Source organism: Anser cygnoides, chromosome 2 (genome assembly GCF_040182565.1).
Source record: "Anser cygnoides isolate HZ-2024a breed goose chromosome 2, Taihu_goose_T2T_genome, whole genome shotgun sequence".
Classification (NCBI taxonomy): domain Eukaryota; kingdom Metazoa; phylum Chordata; class Aves; order Anseriformes; family Anatidae; genus Anser; species Anser cygnoides.
Window position 1 is genome coordinate 67267814 of NC_089874.1, and position 22313 is coordinate 67290126.

The 22313-nt window shown below is 42.6% G+C and overlaps 1 protein-coding gene across 13 annotated transcripts in view; it reads right to left on the reverse strand.

Moving 5' to 3' along the window:
• Window positions 1-7005: 7005 nt before the first annotated feature.
• The window catches only part of PHACTR1 (phosphatase and actin regulator 1), a 409041-nt gene continuing 393733 nt past the window's right edge, over window positions 7006-22313 (reverse strand). For 12 of the 13 annotated variants that reach the window (XM_066992303.1, XM_066992302.1, XM_048075528.2 and 9 more), the window contains 3 exons: window positions 15301-15441; window positions 11903-11979; window positions 7006-9555 (listed from right to left, as the gene is read on the reverse strand). In XM_066992303.1, the coding sequence (XP_066848404.1) occupies window positions 9540-9555; window positions 11903-11979; window positions 15301-15441 (234 nt within the window). In that variant the 3' untranslated portion in view covers window positions 7006-9539. Of the gene's footprint in view, window positions 9556-11902; window positions 11980-15300; window positions 15442-21603; window positions 21726-22313 lie in introns of those variants that run through there. The other variant, XM_048075525.2, reaches the window with a different exon arrangement.

Consider the following 22313-nt stretch of genomic DNA (forward strand, 5'->3'; position numbering starts at 1 on the left):
GAGGTCACTTGGCCTGTTCAGCCTGGAGAAGAGGAGGCTGAGGGGGTCCTCATCGTGGTCTACAGCTTCCTCGTGAGGGGGAGTGGAGGGGCAGGCGCTGATCTGTTCTCTTCAGTCACCAGTGATAGGGCCCGTGGGAATGGTGTTAAGCTGAGGCAGGGAAGGTTCAGGCTGGATATCAGGAAGAGGTTCTTCACTGAGAAGGTTGTTGTGCACTGGAACAGGCTGCCCAGGGATGTAGTCACAGCACCAAGCCTGTCAGAGTTTAAGAAGTGTTTGGACTGTGCACTTAGTCGTATGTCACCTGTGTGGTGCCAGGAGTTGGACTCGATTATCCTTATGGGTCCCTTCCAACTCAGGTTATTCTATGATTCTGTGATTGACAGGGTGGGGATGCCATAACCTTTATGGGCAGCCTGTGCCAGTGCTTCATCACCAGCACTGTAAAAATGTTCACGTTACCACAGGAACAACAGTATTTTAGTTAAAGATTTCAGTGAATGTTGGATGGATCCTCAAGTGCTGCTTCATTTCAATATCAGCTGAAGTTCATGTGCAGCTTTTTAAGTACAAAGAAATAGCAGAAGTGTTTCTTTAAGTTAATGCATTATTTATTCTGGGCTATGCTGAAGAAGGGGAGTTCTCTAGAGAATAGATAACAGCTTAATGCCATGCTTCTTTCAGTGGTCTGGGAAGAGGCTTTTGTGTATATCTAACGTGCAGCTTTTACTATGGATTTATGAGGGATACAATTCATGCAGAAAACAAAAATCACAACCCTTAGTGAATTCCCAAAAGACTGAAAGTATGAATCTGGCTAAGTTATGCTCAGTTAATTTTTGGTGATGTCTGCTAGGTTGAACATAATGCTTTAACTCTGAGGCCTACTTCCCGAGAGAATAGAACAGCAAAATGTGAGCTGTCACTGCCCCTATCGTGTGATGAGCAGGGTTGAGGTCAAAGTAAGATGTCTTTGTAGTCCCAACTTACAGCAGAGTCCACCATTTGGGAAGCTTTGGTCTGTGCCTCCAGTGATTGTAATCAGCCTGGAGCTTGGCATACAAGCAAGGCGAAGTGCAAGGTCTTGACCTGGGTCATGGCAATCCCAAGCACAAATACAGGCTGGGCAGAGAATGGATTGAGAGCAGCCTTGAGGAGAAGGACCCAGGGGTCCTGGTTGATGAAAAACTTGACATGATCTGGCAAAGTGCACTTGCAGCCCAGAAAGCCACCCGTGTCCTGGGCTGCATCAAAAGCAGCGTGGCCAGCAGGGCGAGGGATATGATTGCCCCCCTCTGCTCTGCTCTCATGAGACTCCAGCTGGAGCCCTGCACTCAGCTCTGGGGCCCCCAGCACAAGAAAGGCATGGACTTGTTGGAGCAGGTCCAGAGGAGGGCCACAAACGTGATCAGAGGGCTGGAGCACCTCTCCTATGAGGGCAGGCTGAAGGAGTTGGGGTTGTTCAGCCTGGAGAAGAGAATGCTGTGGGGAAACGTTATAGTGGCCTTCCAGTACCTAAAGGGGGCTACAGGAAAGCTGGGGAGGGACTCTGTCAGGGAGTGCAGTGATAGGACAAGGGGGAATGGCTTTAAACTAAAAGAGGGTACATTTAGATAAGACATTAAGAGGAAATTCTTTACTCAAAGGGCAGTGAGGCACTGGAACAGGTTGCCTGGGGAAGCTGTGGATGAGGATGAACACCCCATCCCTGGAGGTGTTCAAGGCCAAACTGGATGGGGCTTTGGGCAGCCTGGTCTGGTGGGAGGTGTCCCTGCCCATGGCAGGAGGGTTGGAACTGTGTGATCATTAAGGTCCCTTCCTACCCAAACCATTCTGTCATTCTATGATGCATGGCTAACAGTTGTTCTTTGACCTCTTGCAAAAAAACATTGCAACAGTTAAAGTGTCTAGCTACGCATTTTTAGTGGGCAGTCCAAATCTGTTCATTTATCTGCTACAGACTATTCGTCCTTACAGATTCCTTTAAAGTTTCACATAGTTGAGCATCCTACTGAAATGCCTAGCTAAGTAATTTGAGGAAAAGGTTAACTTTGATTTGTCTTCTGCTAGCTCCATGTCATTGCAGGACTGTGGTAACGAGTCATCTGATGTTCATTTCTTTTTCTTTCCTGAGAACCTTGGTTTTTTTTAAATTTTATTGACATTATTTCTACTTGACTGACGGGGTATGTAACTGCTTGCTGCAAACTTGTTTGTTGATATAGAACCAACTGCTAAGTTGTTTTTTTTTTCTTTCCCCATAGACAATAGAAAGAACACTGAAGCGTTCACTTTGAGAGTGACAGCTCCCCCCTCTAGTCTACCCCTGCTAAATATCTGTGGAAATTGCAAACAAGAAAAATAAGCTTAATTTGGTCCAGTTCTCCCTTCACGCAGTATTTTCTCTCCAGAGAGGTTTAGAGGAATGCCACATATGTGCTCTTCCATGTTGCATGCACTAGTTCTTTTTCAGTTCAAGTCCAAACGTGTGATGGAAATTCCAGATAAGCCAAGTAATGGCAGATGTCAGAGGATGATGTTTGAAAAATGAGTGGTTTGAACTCTAGTGAGGGGCACGAAAACATGGAAGGAAAAGCAGGAGAGTGTGGAGAAAAATGTGACTGAGATGGCAACTGAGGGGTTGATAAAGTAGCAGTGATGCGGAACAGGTTTCTGTGGAAACAGAATTGGCCAGTGTCCTGAACAGCTGCTGCAGGGGGTGCTGTCTGCAGCCTGGCGACTGAGGTTTGTTCCCCCGCAGGGGTCCAGCATTATGGAAGAGCTCCTCACCTGGGGCTTCCGCTCCTGCACCTCACAGTCTGAGGCTGTTCAGGGTCCTTTTTCCTGGGTGCTGACTCTCACCTTCCAAATCAGGGGTCGCAGGCTGGCTTTCCTCATGGAGCAGACTGCAGTATCCCACTTACATTAAGTGCAGTAGAACCAGACTGTTTGTTTTCTTTGGCTGGATTTTCTATTGGTGTTCTGCTGGGCTAGAGTCTAGCAGCATGGAGTTTCATTTGCCTTTGTAGGATTTTCTCAGTGGGCCCAGCATGCTCCCCACTCCCCAAAAAATGTAGATGCCTAGTGGTCAGTATTTTGGACTGAAGATTAGTTCTTGTGTATGTATCTAGCTTTTAGATTATAGGTTTCATCATAGGTTTCATTAGGTTGTTAAAGGTACTTCTACCTCCTACCTCTCAGGGTTTATGTATCCATGTATGTAAAACGTAAACACTCATCAAATAGATGCTAAAATAGAGGTTATTGTATTTTATGTTCCATTAATAATGAATGTTGCAGCAGAGTGACTTCTGGCTGCACCTGGCTTTTGGCTGTTTCTGTGGGCTTAGTCACATTTCTGAAGCAGTTTGAACTAGCTGATAGAGGTAACATGAACGCTTTGCAGAGCTGGTCATTGCAGGCTGCCTGTTTAATGGATAATTTTTTTTTCCACCCCTCCTCTTCATTTCTTGCCTACAGATGGCATTAGATTGCAATTCGATTGCTAGTAATTGCATGGGCTTTACTGAAGACACACTTGTCTCCTTCCTTAGACCAGTTTTATGAAATGCTTCAGTTAAAATGTAAAATTATGGCCCTTGTGTAGGGATCTCTGTGCAAGAGATTGCTTTATGTTCTCACATTCCCTGTGCAATGTAGTCCCACCAATATTTTTCTTTTTAAAGCATGGAAATTACCATATGTAACCAAAACACAATATAATTCTGCTTTGGAAACTGTAGCTAGTTGGGGGGAAGGGGATCTTTAGTCAAAAACAAGTTTTGTTTCTTTTTTTTACTTATTTATCCAAACCTCACTGGATAGCTACAGACTTGTTGGCTGCTAGAATGGAAACACAGACACACACAAACAACAGTTGGAAGGAGGTCAGTGAAAACTTACCTAAGTAGAAACAAACAAATCCAATACTAGCCTTTTGATCTTGGTATGTATCCACACCACCAATGCAAATCAGCAGAATTTGATCACTTAAAGCATACAGACCTCTCATTTTTGTGTGAGTGGAAGCCTCCATGTGCATTAGAGCAGGGAAGCTGCTCTTGCCTGACAGTGATGGTGAAGATGCTGGGCGACAACTGTTATCTCTGGGGTCAGAAATTTTGCACCATCAATTATGAAAACTAAATAGCCTAAGGATATCTGTTAGCTTCTGTACTTCATGCAGAGGGCTAGTGAAACTGTTTGAAGGTACACGCTTAGCCATGTAAAGAAAGTTTCTCTTCCCATTGTCACTGGTTGGAGGCTGTAGCTTGTCACAACCTGAAATGCTTTGCAACAACTGAAACTACTCAGGGGTTTTGGGGCTGGGGGAAGGGAGGAAAAGGACATAGAAAAGTAGCTGGATGGGCAGGTATGGCTGCTTTGCTAAACAGCAACAGTACTTGATTGTACTACTCAGAGGCATTCTCCTCTAATCACATTATGATTTTTGTGTGTGTGTCTATTTAGTGTACACTGCCGATTTTGTTCTCTGTCTTCATGAGCCTGGTGTTGGGTACAACTTTAGCAGCTGAGGTACCAGTCACTGACTACCATTTGCCTGCCTTCACTGAACCAGCTTACAGGCAGTGCCAGAGGCTCAGCCAACGCAATGTCCCACAGATGAGCTCCAGTACATCTGGCTCTTCTGCCTTGCTCCCTGCCAAGAAGCATGTATGTGTTGTGTTGCTGTAATGCTGAGCCTAGCTGGCAGCAGAAGGGCTGGTATCTTTAGCTGCAGCCATTTGCTAATGTATTGGTCACTGGGACAGAGAGTGATAAAATGCACAGACACAGGAACACTTTTTTTTTTAAATGAATTTTTTAAAGAAACTGCATACATCAGAGACAAACAATAATTTAAATACCATGCAGTTTCAGTATGTACAAAAATTAGGACATAGAGATCCAGTTTAATTTTTTTCTAGTTATTTACATTGTTTTCATACAGCCATAATCTGTTAAATTACAATACTGGAAGAGCACATGTTTGACAGCCACCACACTCACTCCTATACAAAGACAAACTATATACATACACTTGGATATCAACTGGCAAATGCAACTGGTGCAGGAGTACCTGGGACACATGGGAAAGCAGGTAATGTGCCCATCACCTCCTGTTTGTTTACAGAAGTTGTTCCAAGCTCAAGTGGACTGAACACCTGGGAAAAACTATTTGTCCCCCATTTTCTTTCCTGATTTTTATTAGCCTAGTCATCTCCCACGGCTATACAAAGTGATTTTATTTGCAGGCATTTTGGGGAGCCCCTGTTCACATGTAACCGTGGGTTACCATCTTGGCCTTTTTTGTGTGTGTCTGTGTGAGTGCAAACATTCACTAGGCAGGTTGGAAGTGCTCCCAGTCTGTAGGTTTATAGTGTTTCCACTGTACAGATGGCACTGTAGAAAGAATGGGTGGTGGGTTTGGTGTCTAGTTGCAGTGATGACAAAGTGCTCTGGTTACACACAAGCCTTAGGCTGAAATATATTTGTGTAATGGGCTTACCTAGTTTCAATTAATATAATGTAGTTAAAAATAAAGGTCTACTATATTATTTTCCCCACTTCTATCTCTTATGGTAATGTCTAGTGTGCGCTAGACACAAAAGCTGGCCTGAGTCCAGTCACAGGGAACCTGGAGCCTAAAACTGTTCTAGTTTGCAGTTACCTAAGAGTGGGGTGTAGAGCGTGGAAAGGCCACAATGCTGACCTTCCCTGTTAGTCATAAATACATCACCGTGTCCCTGTAGTCGACTCCTGGCAAGGGTGTATTCGGGAGGGCAATGCCAGTATTGCGTTAGCTCATCATAACTTTTTAAAAAACAAACAAAACTTTTATCTAGAAGTTCTTGCAGTTGCTATTCTGACTCTTTCTTTTTCTCCTCACTTTCAACACATCTTTCCATAGTCTGTAGGACAGGTGTCACATTACTTGGTTATTTTAAGGATGGATAGATAGCCTATTGGTATTCAGTAGATAAGATGTTTTTCTTCCTTAACTCTAGTATATTACATGCATTGTCAGCCCTGGAGACCAATGATTGGAATAGCAATTTTTGTTCTGCATTGACTTTTTTCATTCTCTAAATGACACTTCTTTACTACTACTGTTAATCTCTTCCTAATATGAATGAAGATGACTGGTATTATATAAGTCTTCAGCAGGAATGTTATCATTATTTCCTTCATGTAATCCAGCTCGATGGAGGATGGGGAATCATTACTTTTTTTTTTTGTCTCCCAACAGAATTACAGCTGTTTGCTGTGTGTGGCTTTCACAGATGCGAAAACCAAGTACTCAAGAAAACAGATTTAAAAACAAACGAACAAAAAAATCTAGCTGTTCCCCAGTCTGCTCACAACTTTCTACAAATGACAGAGCTGGGTGTGCAAACTGAGGACACACTGCAATGTTCAGGCACTGAAAGGTTGTTGAAGAATGACTTGCCAAAGGGTAACTTTGCTAAATCCCCAAATCCAAAGCTAAAACCAGGTGAAGTGCCAGTTCTGTGATGCTTACTAGTGTCAAACACTTTGTATGGCTTCTTTCTCCCTCTTCTCCCTTTCCAGTAATAAGCTATACCTGCAATTTGGGAGAAATATGTCAGTTCTTCCACTGTGTCCTGGTGTCTGATCAGACAGTTAGGAGTTAACATCATAAAAAAAAAAAGCATTGCCATACATTGCTGCTATGGGGACAGCAGAAATCCTGAGGTGGCCAGAGATGGACAGCTTGCCAAGAGGTCAGCAGGGACCTGCCACCATGGACTCATCAGCTGAAGGCAAGGTGGTGGGTGGGTGGCATTTACCCAGGACTTGGCTATTATGCTCCTCAACCACTGTCCTAGGGTTTATTTAGGTACCAGACTGGCAGATGTGGGCACTTCTGGGGTTCGTGCCCTGAGGGACAGTGGCAGTACCTGTTGCCCACAGCCTACCTGCTCCCCTGTAGACTCTAGCACAGACAACAGCAGGCTGCTGCTTCTACATTTTTCCTCTTGATTTTAATCATAAAATTAAAAAAAAAAACAACTCACTTCTTCCTCCATACCACACCCTGTGATTTCTGTCTCCACTGTGCCTTAACCGGTCTTCCTTTTCACGCTGAGCCTCTAAGCTAATAATGCCAGGGCAGGTATGGGCTCTATACTGGGAACACGAGTGCTTGTTAGTCTTCAGAACAGCTGCGTTGCAGAACCCTTTATGTGATGTGTGTGACCAAAAGTCTACAGTTCTGTTTTCCCTTCTTAAAGCTTGTAATGTGGTCTTGTTATATATGCATGGAAATAAATTTAAAAATCACGAACCCCAGCTTTTCAGGAACATAACTGCAAAGCAGTATATTTCTGACTGAGTGCTCTGGCTTTGCTGCACTGAGCTGATAACAATACACAGTACAGGCTTTCACTGTAGATGAACCTAAAGCCACTGTGAGCTGGTGATAACAGGGATCACTGTGTCTATTTTGGAATCATTGCATGGTCTGGGAAGAGTATCACATCAGAGGCAGATGCCTCAAAAATGAGGCACCAGAAACCAACTTTCTTTTTCTTTTTCTTTTTTTTTTTTTTTAAAAAAAACTTCCACTTGTCTCCAATGGAGCACAAATCTGTGCGGTAATCCTGTGAGTACCACTGCAAAGCGTAAATGGAGTCTGTTAGCCTCCTGCCAGTGTTGTTTGGGCAGGCTGGATGCTAGAGTGACTCCATGGGCTACATGCAGCTTCTTTTGCTTTACTCCTGCGACCAGAGGAATGAGACTGAGGCCTGAGATGAGGCAGAAGTCATTGGCGTTATGCAGCATTGGCCAGAAAATGCTGATGGGTGAGACGTCTCTCAGCCCGCAATTAATAAACGGCAATGTTAGCATGACAGCAGGGGAGGCAGAAAGGGAATGCAGAAGAGTTGATAGATACATGGAAGACAGAAATAAAAAATAATAAAGTAACAGAAATAGTAATGCTGCAGTTTAAAACAAAACGAACACTTTGGCTTCTCTGTTCAAACTTTCAAAGCATAATAGCTGGTTCAGAAGCAAAAAGGTGTCATGAAGTAATAATCTGGAACTTCTTACAGTAATGTTGCTACAATCCTTTGGATTACTGATTCAAAACATGGCATGATAGTGTCTTTTAAGATCTTGAAAGGAATCCTTGACAGTGTTTACCCAAGCTTGCTGTCATTATTACTAGTTAAGGACTTGAATGTGGAAGGTGCTGGCCTAGGTTAAGAAAAGCACTTAAATGTGTCTTCAATCAACCCTCTGAGATCTATTCTTAAATTCAGTGAGACTGTTTGCATGCTTGCTTAGTGCTAAGCACATGCTGAAGTTGGTAGGTAAACCAGACCCAGAGTGTCCAGCTCTCTGAGCCCTGCTTGGTCAGTTTGTGTGTTAAACCACTATAATAAAAATAAATTAAAACCAAAACAGAACACCCCTGGATTTCTGTCCTTACGCCTCATCTGTAGATGCCAGTGACAACTCCATAGCAATGCAACAGACTCCTTTTGTTAGGCCAGGCACCACACTGTCATGCTTTTCTCAGTACATGTTTAGGACCAATTATTTGAACACCTGGTGCAGGGAAGCTTGCTATCAAAGCCCTGGGTCTTCCTGTTGTGTGTCCCCTCTGCAGAGCAGGTGGGTGTCCCAGTCTTTCTCACTGATGGAGGTGTATTGGCTCTTAAACAGTCATGAGGCTTGAGTGTTAAAAACAAACTACAAGCTGAGCAAATGCCATGCAAGTGACTATGAAGAGATGGGTTTTGCTTGTTTGTCCTCAGTGTTCTTGTAGTTTACTGCTGCTGGGTTCATACCTGGGTTTAGAAATTTATTCTTGAAAGAGATGAAAAATAAGCAGTTGCTAGAACCAGCCTTCAGCAGGGAGTCCTGTTCTTCACAGATGATGCCTTTTTCTTCTTGGGAGCCAACCACTGCCATAACTTCTCCAGGGAAAGCAAATGCCTTTGTAGTCAGATGGCATTTGCAGATGGGGTGGACTGTAGAGTAGTTCTGCTCCTTCACTGTTCTCGTAAGGTGCTTGCAGACTAAAAGGAGTGTTTGGTATCAGAAGTACTTTAGTGCCATAGGTGCAGGTCTGCTGGAGACTTCACCCAGGCCAGTGATTCCCTGAACACTATCTCAGGACTCTTGAGTTGACAGAAGCTTGTCAGGATGAGGGGGTGTCTGAAGATGAAATAGTGGATGCCCCACCAGCTGGGCTTGAACATGTATGGCAAATCCACATGCCAGGAAAGTCATACATAGATGCCAAGTCTTGTCATGATTCCCACCAGGGGTATTTCCTGTTATCGAAGCTTGAACCAGCAGGTCTGATGATGCTGCAGTACCCATCACATGTATATACAATTTTTTTTTTTAATATTTATTTTCTACTCTTTTCTTTTTTTCTTTAAAAAAAAAGGCAGTTCAGAAGATTTACATTGTACGTAACAGGGAAGTGAATAATACCAGCACTTATGGTTCCTTTTAGTTATATTTTGAAGATGGCATAGTAGTCAGGTAGAATTGAACTGCTACGGTCTGTGAAACCTAGAATGCAAGGGGAAAAAAGAAGAGAATTAGTAAGATAATATCCTCACACACAGGTTGTACATAAAAAACAAAACCAGAAACAAAGCAAAACAAAACACTAATTTCTACAAGTTAGTGATAAACGTAGGCAGATGGATTCCTGCAATACTGACATCAGCTATGCCAGCACTGTGGACCCAGAACACGCACTGAAATTTCCTTGGTCCTCACCAGACTCAGAGTTCACAGGCATTAGCAGTTTGCATCAAAATCGACTGAAAACTGAAAAGTTTTAGATACATCTGGTCCTAGTGTGAGTCATTTCAGATGAGCTAGTCCTCCTTCAAACCACACCATGCCTGATTCTAAAACAATTGCTTGATTTAGCCAGACTTTAAGCTCTTCAGCCAGGAAGATGAGTTATATACCGGTCAAGAATTTTTCCTTAATGTCTGCGGATAAAGAGACAAGCTGGGCTCAAATGGCCACCCTTTCTGCAAGTGCATAGTGAGGAGGCTCGTGTTTGTCACCTGTGCAAATGTGTTGTTAAGGTTTGATTTTTCAATTTTTTGAAAAAGTTTTTCTAAATAATCACTCCCAATAGAAAAGCAAAACTTACGTTCTTTACCCACCTCGTGCTATTGCTTAATGATATGAACAGCTCATTGCCTTGCTAATGAATTTATAACGGTGATACATCTAGGTTTGTTTAAGGGAATTACTCTCTTTTCTTTAAATGTGCTTCCTTCAAGTGCATATTCCCTGAGGCCACTTCTCTAACCAGTAAATGCTGTTGAACTTCAGACAAACCCTTAGTTCAATTTCTATTGTATTAGCTGTAGCTCTGAGTATTCCTGACCCAGATTTGAATGGGGTCAAAGCTCCTTGGTAGATTTCACACACAAACTGAGTGTACTTCAAAGGGTGACTGCTCACCCCAGCAGTGGAAGAGAAGCCAAATACTGCCCAGAAACCTGCAAAAGCCAAGCAGGTAGAGCAATCTCCTGGAAAACTAAACCAGTCTCTAATTTTGTGGGATGCTAAAATGCCTCATGTAAGTCATTGGAGCTCAACTTCTTGAAGCAACAACCTCCTATTAAACATCCTCATCCTTTGTAAGTTAGTCACTGATACTTTTCTCATGGAGGATTGAGAGAGTATGCCAAATGTCCCTCAACACCTCAGTCACTGGGTTCAACAGCTCCAGGCCTACTGCACACCACAAAGCGTCTTCCAGACCTCATGGCTCTCAAAGTCAGCTTGCTTGTCTCTAGCAGTCCTTCATTATTACACATCCCAATGCAGTCATACTCACCCATGATAGGAAGTTGAAGGTATATCGTTTCCACAAGGGGATATGCATAATAGATGTGGTGAATTTTAATATAATTAATAATTTATATACAGAAAAATCCCCTAATACAAAATGAATTTTGCCTTAAGCTTTTCTGTATTTTTCTTAAAAGTTTTAACTGCTTTTTTTTTTTTTAATGAGCACCTATCTGATGATATCTGATGAACGTATTAATACAAGGGCAGCTCCAGTTTTGCACGCAATTTCACTCTCACTTGTCCTGAATATCTCACTAGGTCTTGAAACTTACCACTTGTCTTTAATGTATAGCTGTGAGTTAATGTTGATCTGCAAAGGACTGACTTCAGATGAACTTCCAGGAGTTCAGCTCATCCTGGCCTCAAGGCCAGAGTTACTCAGACTGTTAGGTGAAGTGTCCTGACCTGCCAGTGTGGTTTGGCCCTAGCTTGTTGGAGAGGACTGTTGTTAGTTTGGGGTCATGGATAATTCATTCACTCTGTACTGTTCCAACCCAAAATGTCTAAAAGTGTTTAAAAAAAAAAAAAAGTGCCTTTCTTACAATGCAAATCTCATTGTTTTCCCACTATGTTGCCTATGGTGAGATGTGGAGGACAGGACTAAAAGATCTGTGCATGGAAGTAAGTAGCATGTAACAACTGTACACTCAACAGCATTTGATTTGCAGTCACTCATTCATCCATTTCTGTGTGCTTGCTCCACAAGAGTTCCCTGTCCTTCTGCTCTTCACACATCAACACTATTTACTCTTGGTATCAGAAGAACTGACAGGCACTAGAGCATGATGATTTAAAATAAAAGGAAGTTACACTTTATTACACAGATGCACATGCCTGTATACAGCCCTGTAAATACAGGGAGTAAATACTGAGTAAATACGTGAGTTCATCTGTGCGAGTTTCTTTGACAGCCTGTAATTCTAAATGGTGTCTAGCACTCAGAGGGTACTTAAGAAATAGCTACTGATTTTTTTTAATTTTTTTTGGAAAATGACAGTATTCATTGCTAGTCTTAAAAAAAATCTCAGCTTACCTTGTTAGATGCCTACTTAATTCATGAACTTCCATTTCAGTGCTTTTAAATTCATTAAGCTCTTTTCGAATGGCTGCCTGTAACAGACAAATAAGCTCATAAATATATAAATGAGAGAGATCAAAATGGGTTCGCTTTGTTCTCAAAGCATTATATTTTTAATATAGTGAAGCAGATAACATTATCAGAGAGAAGACAACATAAAAAAACTTTAAAATGTGAAAAAGAAAGATAAATGTTCTAAATTGCATTAAGGGAAGAGATAAATGCTTGAGTGGGATGGATCAATTTGGAAATGTATTGTAGACAATGCAGATTGTCCCAGTATTGTAGACAATGCATAAGTCGCAATTTGGACTTATTATGTAAACACTTTCAAGTACAAAATCCAAATTAGCATAAGCATGAGGAAAAAAAAATGTGCACCAGAGTTTCTCAGACACTGTGTTCTGTTTCAGAGTTGGACTGTGAGTAAACTTGGTGTTGCTGGGTCTCACCAGACTCATATTTGAGATGTCTTCCCCCGTTTATGTGGTCCTGAATTTCCTCTGGTGAAGCCACCTAAAGGGGCTGAGCTTACTTGAGAAGGAAGGGGATTGGCACTGCTTTCCTGGTCCCCTTTCTTTGCCTTGGATGTGCCCCTCTGCCCTCCTCTGTTCTGCCCCAGCTCTGCCATATGCTGAACCGATCCGATGCTCTAATCCAGCAGAAATTGTATTCAGCATCAGCAGGAGAACTGCTTACCTATAGCCTATGTGGTTTGTCCACTGGGGAAAAGAAAACTAGGGATGAGTGACAGGAGGGGAAATATTGAAGAACAAGGGGTGACTTGGAGGGATTCAGCTTCTTGGTGGAGAGGGAATTCAGCAGAACTGGCTCAGGTCCCAAGTCCCAAATTACAGGCTTCTCACAGCCCTGTGATATCTGTAGCTCATAAGTGAGCCTTGCTGTGAGTGTATAGAGAGGACGTGCAAGGTGCTGCTGTGGCTGAATGCTCCCATGACTTCAAGGCGTGCACCACTGCTGAGAACAGTGGAATCAGCGGTTGAAAGCAGTATTTGTGTCTGCCAGGAATTTTTCTTGATTAAGGAAATCTAAACCGGTATAAAGAGCATGAGCCCAGAACAGGGCTTCTGCAGCAACCACTGATCCATTCACCAACTACCTTTGCTTGGACAAGCCCTAAGTGAGAGATCCTGTGCATGTGATCTACAGAAAAGGTCCCTTGTGCTCTTTCTACAGAGTTTTTTTTTTTTTTTTTTTTTTTTTTTCCATCTGTCAGGCTCTGCCTCCATCTATCAGGGCAAAGAGATGGTTATGCAGCAGCTTCAGGGCTTGCCTTCAGCAGACCAATTTGCTGCTTAAGCAACTGTGAAGGAGGTCATACAGGCTGCTGACTCCCACAAGGTCTGAAATCTATTACCCCCTGCATCTCTCAACTGCTGGTAAGATTTAGAAGTGCCCTTTTCATTCCTCCAGCAGTCAGACTTGGTAAAGATGAAGCCAGACTGAACACAGTTCCCCACATCCAGCACACAGAGAAAGATTTACTGAGAAACAGAAAGTCCCATTACTAAAATCTATTTTTGCAATAAATCTAGCTTGTGCTGATCAATGAAGGTAGTCACTGAACCAAAGTTTTGGAAGAAAATAATCTTTTATAGGATGTTGCAACTTTGTCAGGTATTTTAGAGTTGGTTGCAATTTGGCTATTTTTTTGCAACAGAGGACACGGTGGGGAAAGCAGGTGCTCTGAATGGCATAAATCAGAATACCCTATCAGATGACCAAAATGTGAAAAAAGAATATGTATCTGCTTCTTTATGCTAGAGGGGACTTTTATATGACAAACATATATTCTTCTTCTGCTTTGCTGAGAAAAGGTTGATTTGGAGAACTTGAGCCCTTTGATGTGTGTATTGACCTTGCACATGTATTATAAAAAAGTGACTTCAAAATACTTTTCCTTCATACTGAATTCTTTACAAGGCTACATTTAATAGTGATACTCAATACTTGTTCTTTTCACAGATGCAGGATGAGAAAAGACCTCGCAGGGCACCACATCTTCTGCCTTCCCTGGTGAAGTTTCTCCATGCTTTTCATCCCAGACAGAGATCTCTCAAAGATGGCAGAACTGGTTGGAGATTTTTTCCCTGCCTCATCTACCAAATGGGAGAAAATAACTGATAGGTTGGCTAAGTCAGTTGACTGAAATCTTGTCCAGTGTGGTGTGGTGAATTGGGAATAGCTAATTTAACCCACTATGTCACAGGCTGTGGACAGTCCAGAGGAAGTATTTTTTTTTCCAGATTAGTTTATGCTACATTAACTTACCTGAAAACTAAACTGAAAAGGGCCTCTATCAAGGAGAAAAACAGTGGTTACAATGGTCAATTGGTTAAATTAAACAAATAAAACTGGCTGTCCTTTCCTCTGAACAAAACCAAGGACACAACAGATGAGTGGCATTGCCAGGATTCCTGCTCCTTTCTCTAAACACTGGACATCATCATCTTCCATCACTGCACAAGTCCCACAGCAAAGACATACACAGGGCTTAAATTCAGGTACCAGCATGTCTTTAAAATTACATGGGCATCATACCATGCCTGTAAAGCACATCAGTCACCAACCACGCTCATAGTCCTCTTTTCTTACAGCTGTCATAAAGCATTTAAATCTTCTTCCTGAGGCACCATTAAAATCCTCAGGGTGCTAGCATTTTCCAGCAATTTAACTCCTCTCCACCTGTGCCAACACTAGAGGCACCACTTTGTGAAGGTGCCACCGATGCTCAGAGGACAGTGCACTCAGTACCATGAATACCTTCTTCATCTGCAGGGCTCATGAGATTTCTATTTAGTGGTTAAAATAATCTGTGGGACAGGGCAGGTATCCTGAGCAAACACCTCTGTCTTAACCCACTAGGGAGAAGTTACCTGGCTTCAGTGGGGTGGAAGTGCTTTTGCCAGTTTGACCTGCTGGCACTTTTGCACCTAGGCCTGCTCAGTTCTGTCAAGGGCTGTTGTCACACTGCACTCTTAGGCCTGTCATGTGGAAAACACTTGCAGGTGCTCTCAGCTGGCAGGATTATGTGGCAAGACACATAAATACCACAGGGCTGCCATCAACACTTTTCCTCAAAGGCTCTGATATTCTCTCCTCTCTTCAGTTGGTGTAACACTGCTAGGTTTCCACACGTATAGGAGCCATCTTGCCACAGATTTATAACTCAAACAACAAACCTTGTGAATTGAGAAGAAACCACTAGTGTGGTGGGAAGGGAGCTCACATGGAAGTCTCTCCCTTGATGGCTGTGGGACCCGAGGGGTGCTGTTTGCCACAACATGCTCTAGCTATTCATGACATGGCTTTCCCCAAGTTGCTTCACTTACTTTGTCAGCGGCTGTGAGTCGTGTCCAGGGTTTGTCTGCCCTCCTATCGTAGTCCTGTGCGTCTGCCACTTCCACATAGTCGCTGAAGCGGATGAGGATCTTCCTCTCACGTAGCTCTTCTACCGTAGGCCTTTGACTCAGCTGCAGGTTTGAGGAAGGAGTGCAAAAAGACATCAGGACTTCCCTTCTTCCCTGCAAAGTACTATTTGGTGATCTGTTTTACTACAACCATCATTGTCATACCAAGAGGGTTCAGACATTCCTGGTACTGTTGTTTTTATATAACCTTTCACAGACTTGCTACCTGGGAGGTAGATAATCTGTTGCTTCCTACAGCACTTTGTTTTCCATCCCACCTTGCTTCTGGAGCAGCACACTGTTGTTTGGGTAGCAGCTGTGGCTGGAGACCCTGATCCCTGGTTGAGGTTGATCACCCCTGGCAGAAATTAGATATAATGTAAGAAACATAGTGCACGGATGTCTCAGAAAGAGATGAAGACCACAAAACTTCAGACAACCTGTACGCTCCCCTGCCTTGAGCTGCTGTGTGTGCTTTAGTGCTGCCTGAGAAGAGTTAGCCACAGGAACAGAGCATTTCCTGCCCTGAATTATATGCAAAAAGTGACAACTTTCCTTACCATTCTGATACTCCACAGACTTGTCCTTACGTCCTGAAAAGGTGGGCAGGATGATGACTATTGCTCGCTGAACTTTTCACTTTGTGCTGCAGCTCGATTTTATGTCACAGCATATTTGACTTTAACAGTTTATATTGCATACTACAAGCCAAAGAAAAAGTTACAAGGGTGCATTGTATCATGTCAGGAAAGCCTCTTCACTGTTCCAAAGCCAGTTCTTTCAAATTCCACAGCAGAATGGGCAGCCACAGTCAAAAATATTTTCTCAAATTAGAAACAGTAGTGTGATGGTAGTCCACATAGTGTCCAGCCAGTTACATGGCCAAGGACAGATACTGTTTTTTGGGGATCAATTCTCCTTGGATGCACAGCTTGCTGGTTAGTGTCAAGTGGAATTACACAACTGTTTCTGAAGAAAGGTACTACAGATGTGTGCACATGGATGTACATAAGCTGCTAATCCTCCATTAGTGAAACATCTGTAATCGTATTACCAGGAAAAACAATCACATCCTGCTAACAATTAGCTAGACCGTATATCATGCTATTACTACCATTAGAAAAAGTTTACTTTGCAATACTTCACTCTTGTGACTAGTGAAAAGTTAAGAAGTAAATAAAACACTTGAGACTCTTTTCTGCAAAGGTAATTAGGCTCCTGAATGCAATTCCACCTACATCCCAAATTAAGTATCTCAGGTCCTTGCATTTCATCTCTCAGATGAATATTCTGAATTAAGACTCAAACCAGACAGGATGCTAAGTAGAGGATGAAAAAATTGTGAGATCACAAGAAAGAAGACTACTTCCCTCCATCATCCAGGTGCTGATGCAAGTTTGTTCCATCACCCCAACCTGCCTCTGCATTTAAGTTCCTGTGTGATTGGCCTTGCAATGGATGGTTGCCTCTCTCTTCTCTTTTTTAAGAAAGGGTTTTTCCTGGAGGTGACAGTGGGGCTGCTTTCCTTACACAGATAGTTCTGAGCTCTCACTCACAAAGTGGGTTCAAACGTACATAGAGAGTCTGCAAAGCTGCGCTAATGCCCCATCTATGAGCTGCTCAGGAGAACACGAGCCATGCTCTACCCCTCCTGGCTACAGCTGAACTATTTTGCACACACAGAATAGAGAGAAATCATGGGAAAAAAAGTGTATCCAGGAGCGCTACTCTACACTCTGCCACGTAAATGCCCTTGCCTAGGACAACAGGCATCGATCAAGTTGCAGCTTGGTGATTCATGTATTGTCTCCAAAGTCATTTTAAGGTAAATTACAACATTTAATAAGGGAAAAAAAAAAACCTCCTTGCTGTTTTGAAAAAGAACAAATTAGAAACTTCTGAATATTGCAAAGATCTTAAAAGTAGACAGTTTTCTCATACACACCATCTTCTGTGGGAGGCATGAAGACTCATGGGAGGAGCTGCTCTGCATGTGTTTGTCACCCAGGATTTACAAACTTCCTCTTATTTCCTCCAAAAGCATCCCAAGAAAAGCCCCATTTTATATACCTGTGTTCAGGCCAGCCATACTCTAGTCAGTCAAATAGCACATTTATGCTGAGGTCAGTAAGAAGCATGCCTTTCTGAACTTAGACTCCATGTTCTGGTCACCTTTGTTTTACAAGCAAAATGCATATACAGCAGGTATAATTTAAATAAATAAATAAATAAATAAGTCAGAAAAACCAGTGGGTGCAATAAAATAGATTGAAACATGTATAGATTTAAAAATGTAATTTTTCACTCTTCATAGAAAGCAGAATTGCTTCTTCATCCTGCAACCCTGATACCTAAACCTAAGTTACCTGCAAGCCAAATACACAGTACAATTAACAGATGGGCTTTTAACAAAAGCAAGAAATACAAACTTGTACCAAGCCTGGTGTATAACCACAATTATGCTGTGAGTGAGGCTTCTCTCTGTCCTACAACTCCTATCAAATGTGATTTCAAATTGCTAGGTTTTTCTATCAGCCCTAGTACTAGGAGCTGGCAAATTTGTTGGCACTGATGCATTATTATTCAGATAGCACAGCAGAATTTTTCTTCCAATTTTTCTTTTAAATCTATGCTCAGGCTACGCGAATAGAGAAAATCTTTATACTAAAATAAAATTACGATTACAGCCAAAAATTTCTAAGGGTGAGACTCCATCTTTACTTCCATCATCTGCTTCTTTTTTTTTTTTTTTCCTCACAACAGCTTGAATTAAGGATGAATCACCAATATTATCTGTACACTTTTCAGCTTTTATCATTCCAGGACAAAGCCTAGGCTCTATTTGAAATCAGAATGGGATTTTTAATAAAATGTCTTATTACATGGGGTATGATGACATCAAGAAAATATGAAATCCTGTCAATTTAACGGTGTTTCTAAATGTCTACAAGGGAAACAAGAACTCCTATAAGCTTTTCAATCTGGAAGAGGCCTTTCAAAAAATGACTGGCTCTATTTCACAGCTTCTGTCAACTCTTGACACTAGCTGACTCTTGTGTTTGTGCTCATCTTAATGATGAGCAAGTTTTTCCACAGGTGAAGCCAGATGACTGCTGATACACTACAACATGCCATGCCAAGCCAATGTCTAGGTGGCATCAAGCATGCAAGAGCACCAAGGGCCACTGAGGCAGTGGTACTTTTGCTGCCAATGTAAATTTACTACTGGTATTTACTTAAATGCAGCACCAGGGTCTTTAACAGCTGATACGGCTTCTGTGGTGCTCTGGGTCTGGGTTAAAATCACAGAAATAATGGTAAATGTCGAGCACCATATGATAAAATGAGACGAACCGGAGGTAAGTTCTTGTGTTCACAAATGCACAAAACCAAGTTAGGTACATCACCCACACGTTTCACAGCACTGAAGTTCACTGTATCCCTTCACTGGGTGTGAAGAATGGTGCACATAATTAGTTATACATGAAAAAATGTCAAGTGCATACGCACACTATGAAATTTCAGTGTTATTGTGCATTTTCCAGTCTTAGGTGATACCTGAATGCAATGCAGACTAAAAGCTGATTATTCTCTTCCTCTGAAGTCATATGACTACTAGATATTATTTTTAGCTGCCCCAACTTTGCTTCAGAAACATGCAACCAGTGTAATTTCAAGTACTTGTACACCCTATTACAGTGGCGGTTTCCATCTCTGTTTCCACTGAGCTACTGGGGCAAGTGAAGCTCAGAGATGTGGGAGTATTGCCGGGGTGTCGACAAGCCCCGTGGTTGGTGATAACATCGGACTCCTGACGATGAAGCCATGAGTACTGTAAACAAGTTAGAAGGAACAAAGAAGGGTGATTCAGGAGAGGCCTTGGTGTCTCAAACTGCTTGTTCTCCAACCCTTAAGACATGGAAGTGGCTAAATGTTTGCTGTTGCAGGGCAAAGTTGTTAACCAATGAATAGCTAGTTGGAAAGTACCGCTTGTAGAGCTAATGGTATAAGAAGGGAGCCTGTCCTCAAAAAAGTTGTTGAAGTTATTGATCCCTAAAGATACCCTGATGTTTGTGTGGTCATTATGCCACAAATGGCGCCCGAACAGGGACATGAAGAACAGGAACCTGAAGAACAGGAACAGGGACAAGCTAACAAAACAGGGACAAAAACAAAAAATGAATGAATAGGGACAGGCTAACCGAACAGGGACCAGGACAGGAACAGGGACACTGATCGCCTCATGAAGATAGGTTTGGCCAAACTCAGCAAGCTGAAAGAAGCAGATCCCATGCTGAAAGGAAGCTGAAGCTGAGAGAAGCGGACCTGCACACACAACTGCCTCTCACTGGCTGAAGGTAAGCAGCTGCACGTCATGGGGAGTCATATGTTCTTAGAAACAAAGAATGTCCTGGGAACCTTCCTGCTTATTCCCTCTATTACGAATCAGACAGTTTACGATCCTGAAACATGGGACCAAACTGGGGTCAAGCTTTCGGACTCTGCTACTAAAAACGACAAGGTTGTGGCGGGATTGCTCGGCACCTGGTAAGCAATCTCTGAGGCTTTAACAAGTCATGTGGGACCACAATCAGAAACATGTGGTTTGCCAGATAGTGAGGGTGCTGCGGGCTCGTCCGCCGATCCGCCTGCTATGCCATTGGCATACCTGCTCCTACTGCCAACGCAGGCCTTTGCTGTTACGCTGCCTGGTTACCTGGACGTTCCTTTTGATCCAGGCCCTATAGGCCCTGAAAAGGAGCTGGATCTGTTTTCCTTTGATCCGGGAGGAATAGGATACATAGAGCCTGAAAGCCGAGTTGCTTAACAACTTAAAGCGAGACATGTCCCCATGACTAGCCCCTGGAACTCGCTGTTGTTTGTAATCAAGAAAAGGAATGGAAAGTGGAGACTGATATATGATCTGAGAAAAAGTAATGAAGTCATGGGAGATATGGGAGCACTTCAACCAGGATTGCCATCTCCAATTATGCTCCCCCAGTCATGAACATTAATAGTAATAGATTTAAAGGACTGTTACACGTTTGCCAGAATTCAGAAAACTTCGCTATGTTTATGTTTCAATTGATACCTTTTCTGCCTGTATTTTTGCATCTGTCCATGCAGGAGAAAAGGCAAAGGATGTGTGTAAACATCTTCTGTCAGCTTTTGTGACATTAGGAATCCCAAAAACGATTAAAACAGATAATGGGCCAGGATATGTGGCCCACGCAACCCACTTTTTTTCAACAGTGGGGCATTCAACACCTGATGGGTATACCCCACTCTCCCACAAGTCATGCAATTATTGAACGGGCCCATGGTACCGTAAAAGCTATGCTTCAAAAACAAAAAAGGGGGAGTATGGGTATGACCACCCAGGAAAGGATAGCTAAAGCATGCTATGTTCTTAATTTTTTAAATCGATGGACAGAGGAAGGTCCTCCAATTCACAAACATTTTAATCATAATACCTTAAACTCAGTTAAAGAAAGGGCACAAGTCATGGTAAAAAATTAAAGCACCAATCAATGGGAAGGGCCCTACTCTCTACTAACTTGGGGCTGAGGGTATGCTTGTGTTTCAGCAGGAGCCGGTCCTAGATGGGTGTCAGCAGGTTTGGGTCCGTCTGGCCATCTCATCATCTGCCTTAACATGATCACAGCACTCTCCTCCATGGTTTGGATTCCAGCTCAAACAAAAAAACAACATATGGGGAGGTCCCACTGGCACATGCAGGACCCACAAACAGGATCTCCAGGAGCTGGAGGGGCTGCCAGAGTCCCTCGGCTGGGCAGCACTCAGTGCCTGCCTCTCCCAGGGATGTGGTTACAAAGTTTGTTAAAGATAGTTTTTCTCTGTGTCTTAATTTGTGTTAATCATGCTTTCTTTGTTAATAAAGAAGGAGGAGATGTGGGAGTATTGCCATGGGGTTCGACAAGCCCCGTGGTTGGTGGTTGGTGATAACATCGGACTCCTGACGATGAAACCATGAGTACTGTAAACAAGTTAGAAGGAACAAAGAAGGGTGATTCAGGAGAGGCCTTGGTGTCTCAAACTGCTTGTTCTCCAACCCTTAAGACATGGAAGTTGCTAAATGTTTGCTGTTGCAGGGCAAAGTTGTTAACCAGTGAATAGTGGGAAAGTACCGCTTGTAGAGCTAATGGTATAAGAAGGGAGCCTGTCCTCAAAAAAGTTGTTGAAGTTATTGATCCCTAAACTTACCCTGGTGTTTGTGTGGTCATTACGTCACAGAGACAGAGCAACCAGCTCAAGATGACCTGGGAGGCCCATGGCACAGCTACGAGCAGAAATATGATGCACTGACTCCTATGCCAGTGCTCTTGCTGTAAAAAAAATAGTCCTTAAATCCACAGCTTACACCACATAGCTAATATATAGCCATAAATCTACATATATTTACATACATAAACACACACAAACACAATACTCAATACTATATGCCAAAGTGCAGATATGAGCATAATAAATGGAAAGAAAAGGACAGACACTGAGTTTTTTTTTTTTTAAGCTAATAATAAAAGCTACATTATTTGTACTTCTAGAAACTGCCCTGCCTCCTTTTCATGCCATTGCACCGACTTCTCCTGAGCTGCTAAGCACTGTGGTCTGTCAGTATGTCTGGACTACATGGAACACCCTTAAATCTTAACAGCAGTAATAGCTGAGCAGACAGCTTTGCAGAACAGACCCTCTTAAGTGCAAGCATCCATTCAATGTCAGTTCATAATAAGGGTACAGCTCACCTGAGATCTCACCTTGAAGCTTATTTTTATGACCCGTGAGTTATGGTCTCTTGGGTCAAAATTACTTAATGCCGCACAATCCTTCATGGACTACACCTGAAAATGAGCTCTTCTGACAGAGAGAATAAGGTAAGTTACAGGAAAAGGACATACCCAAGGACATGATGC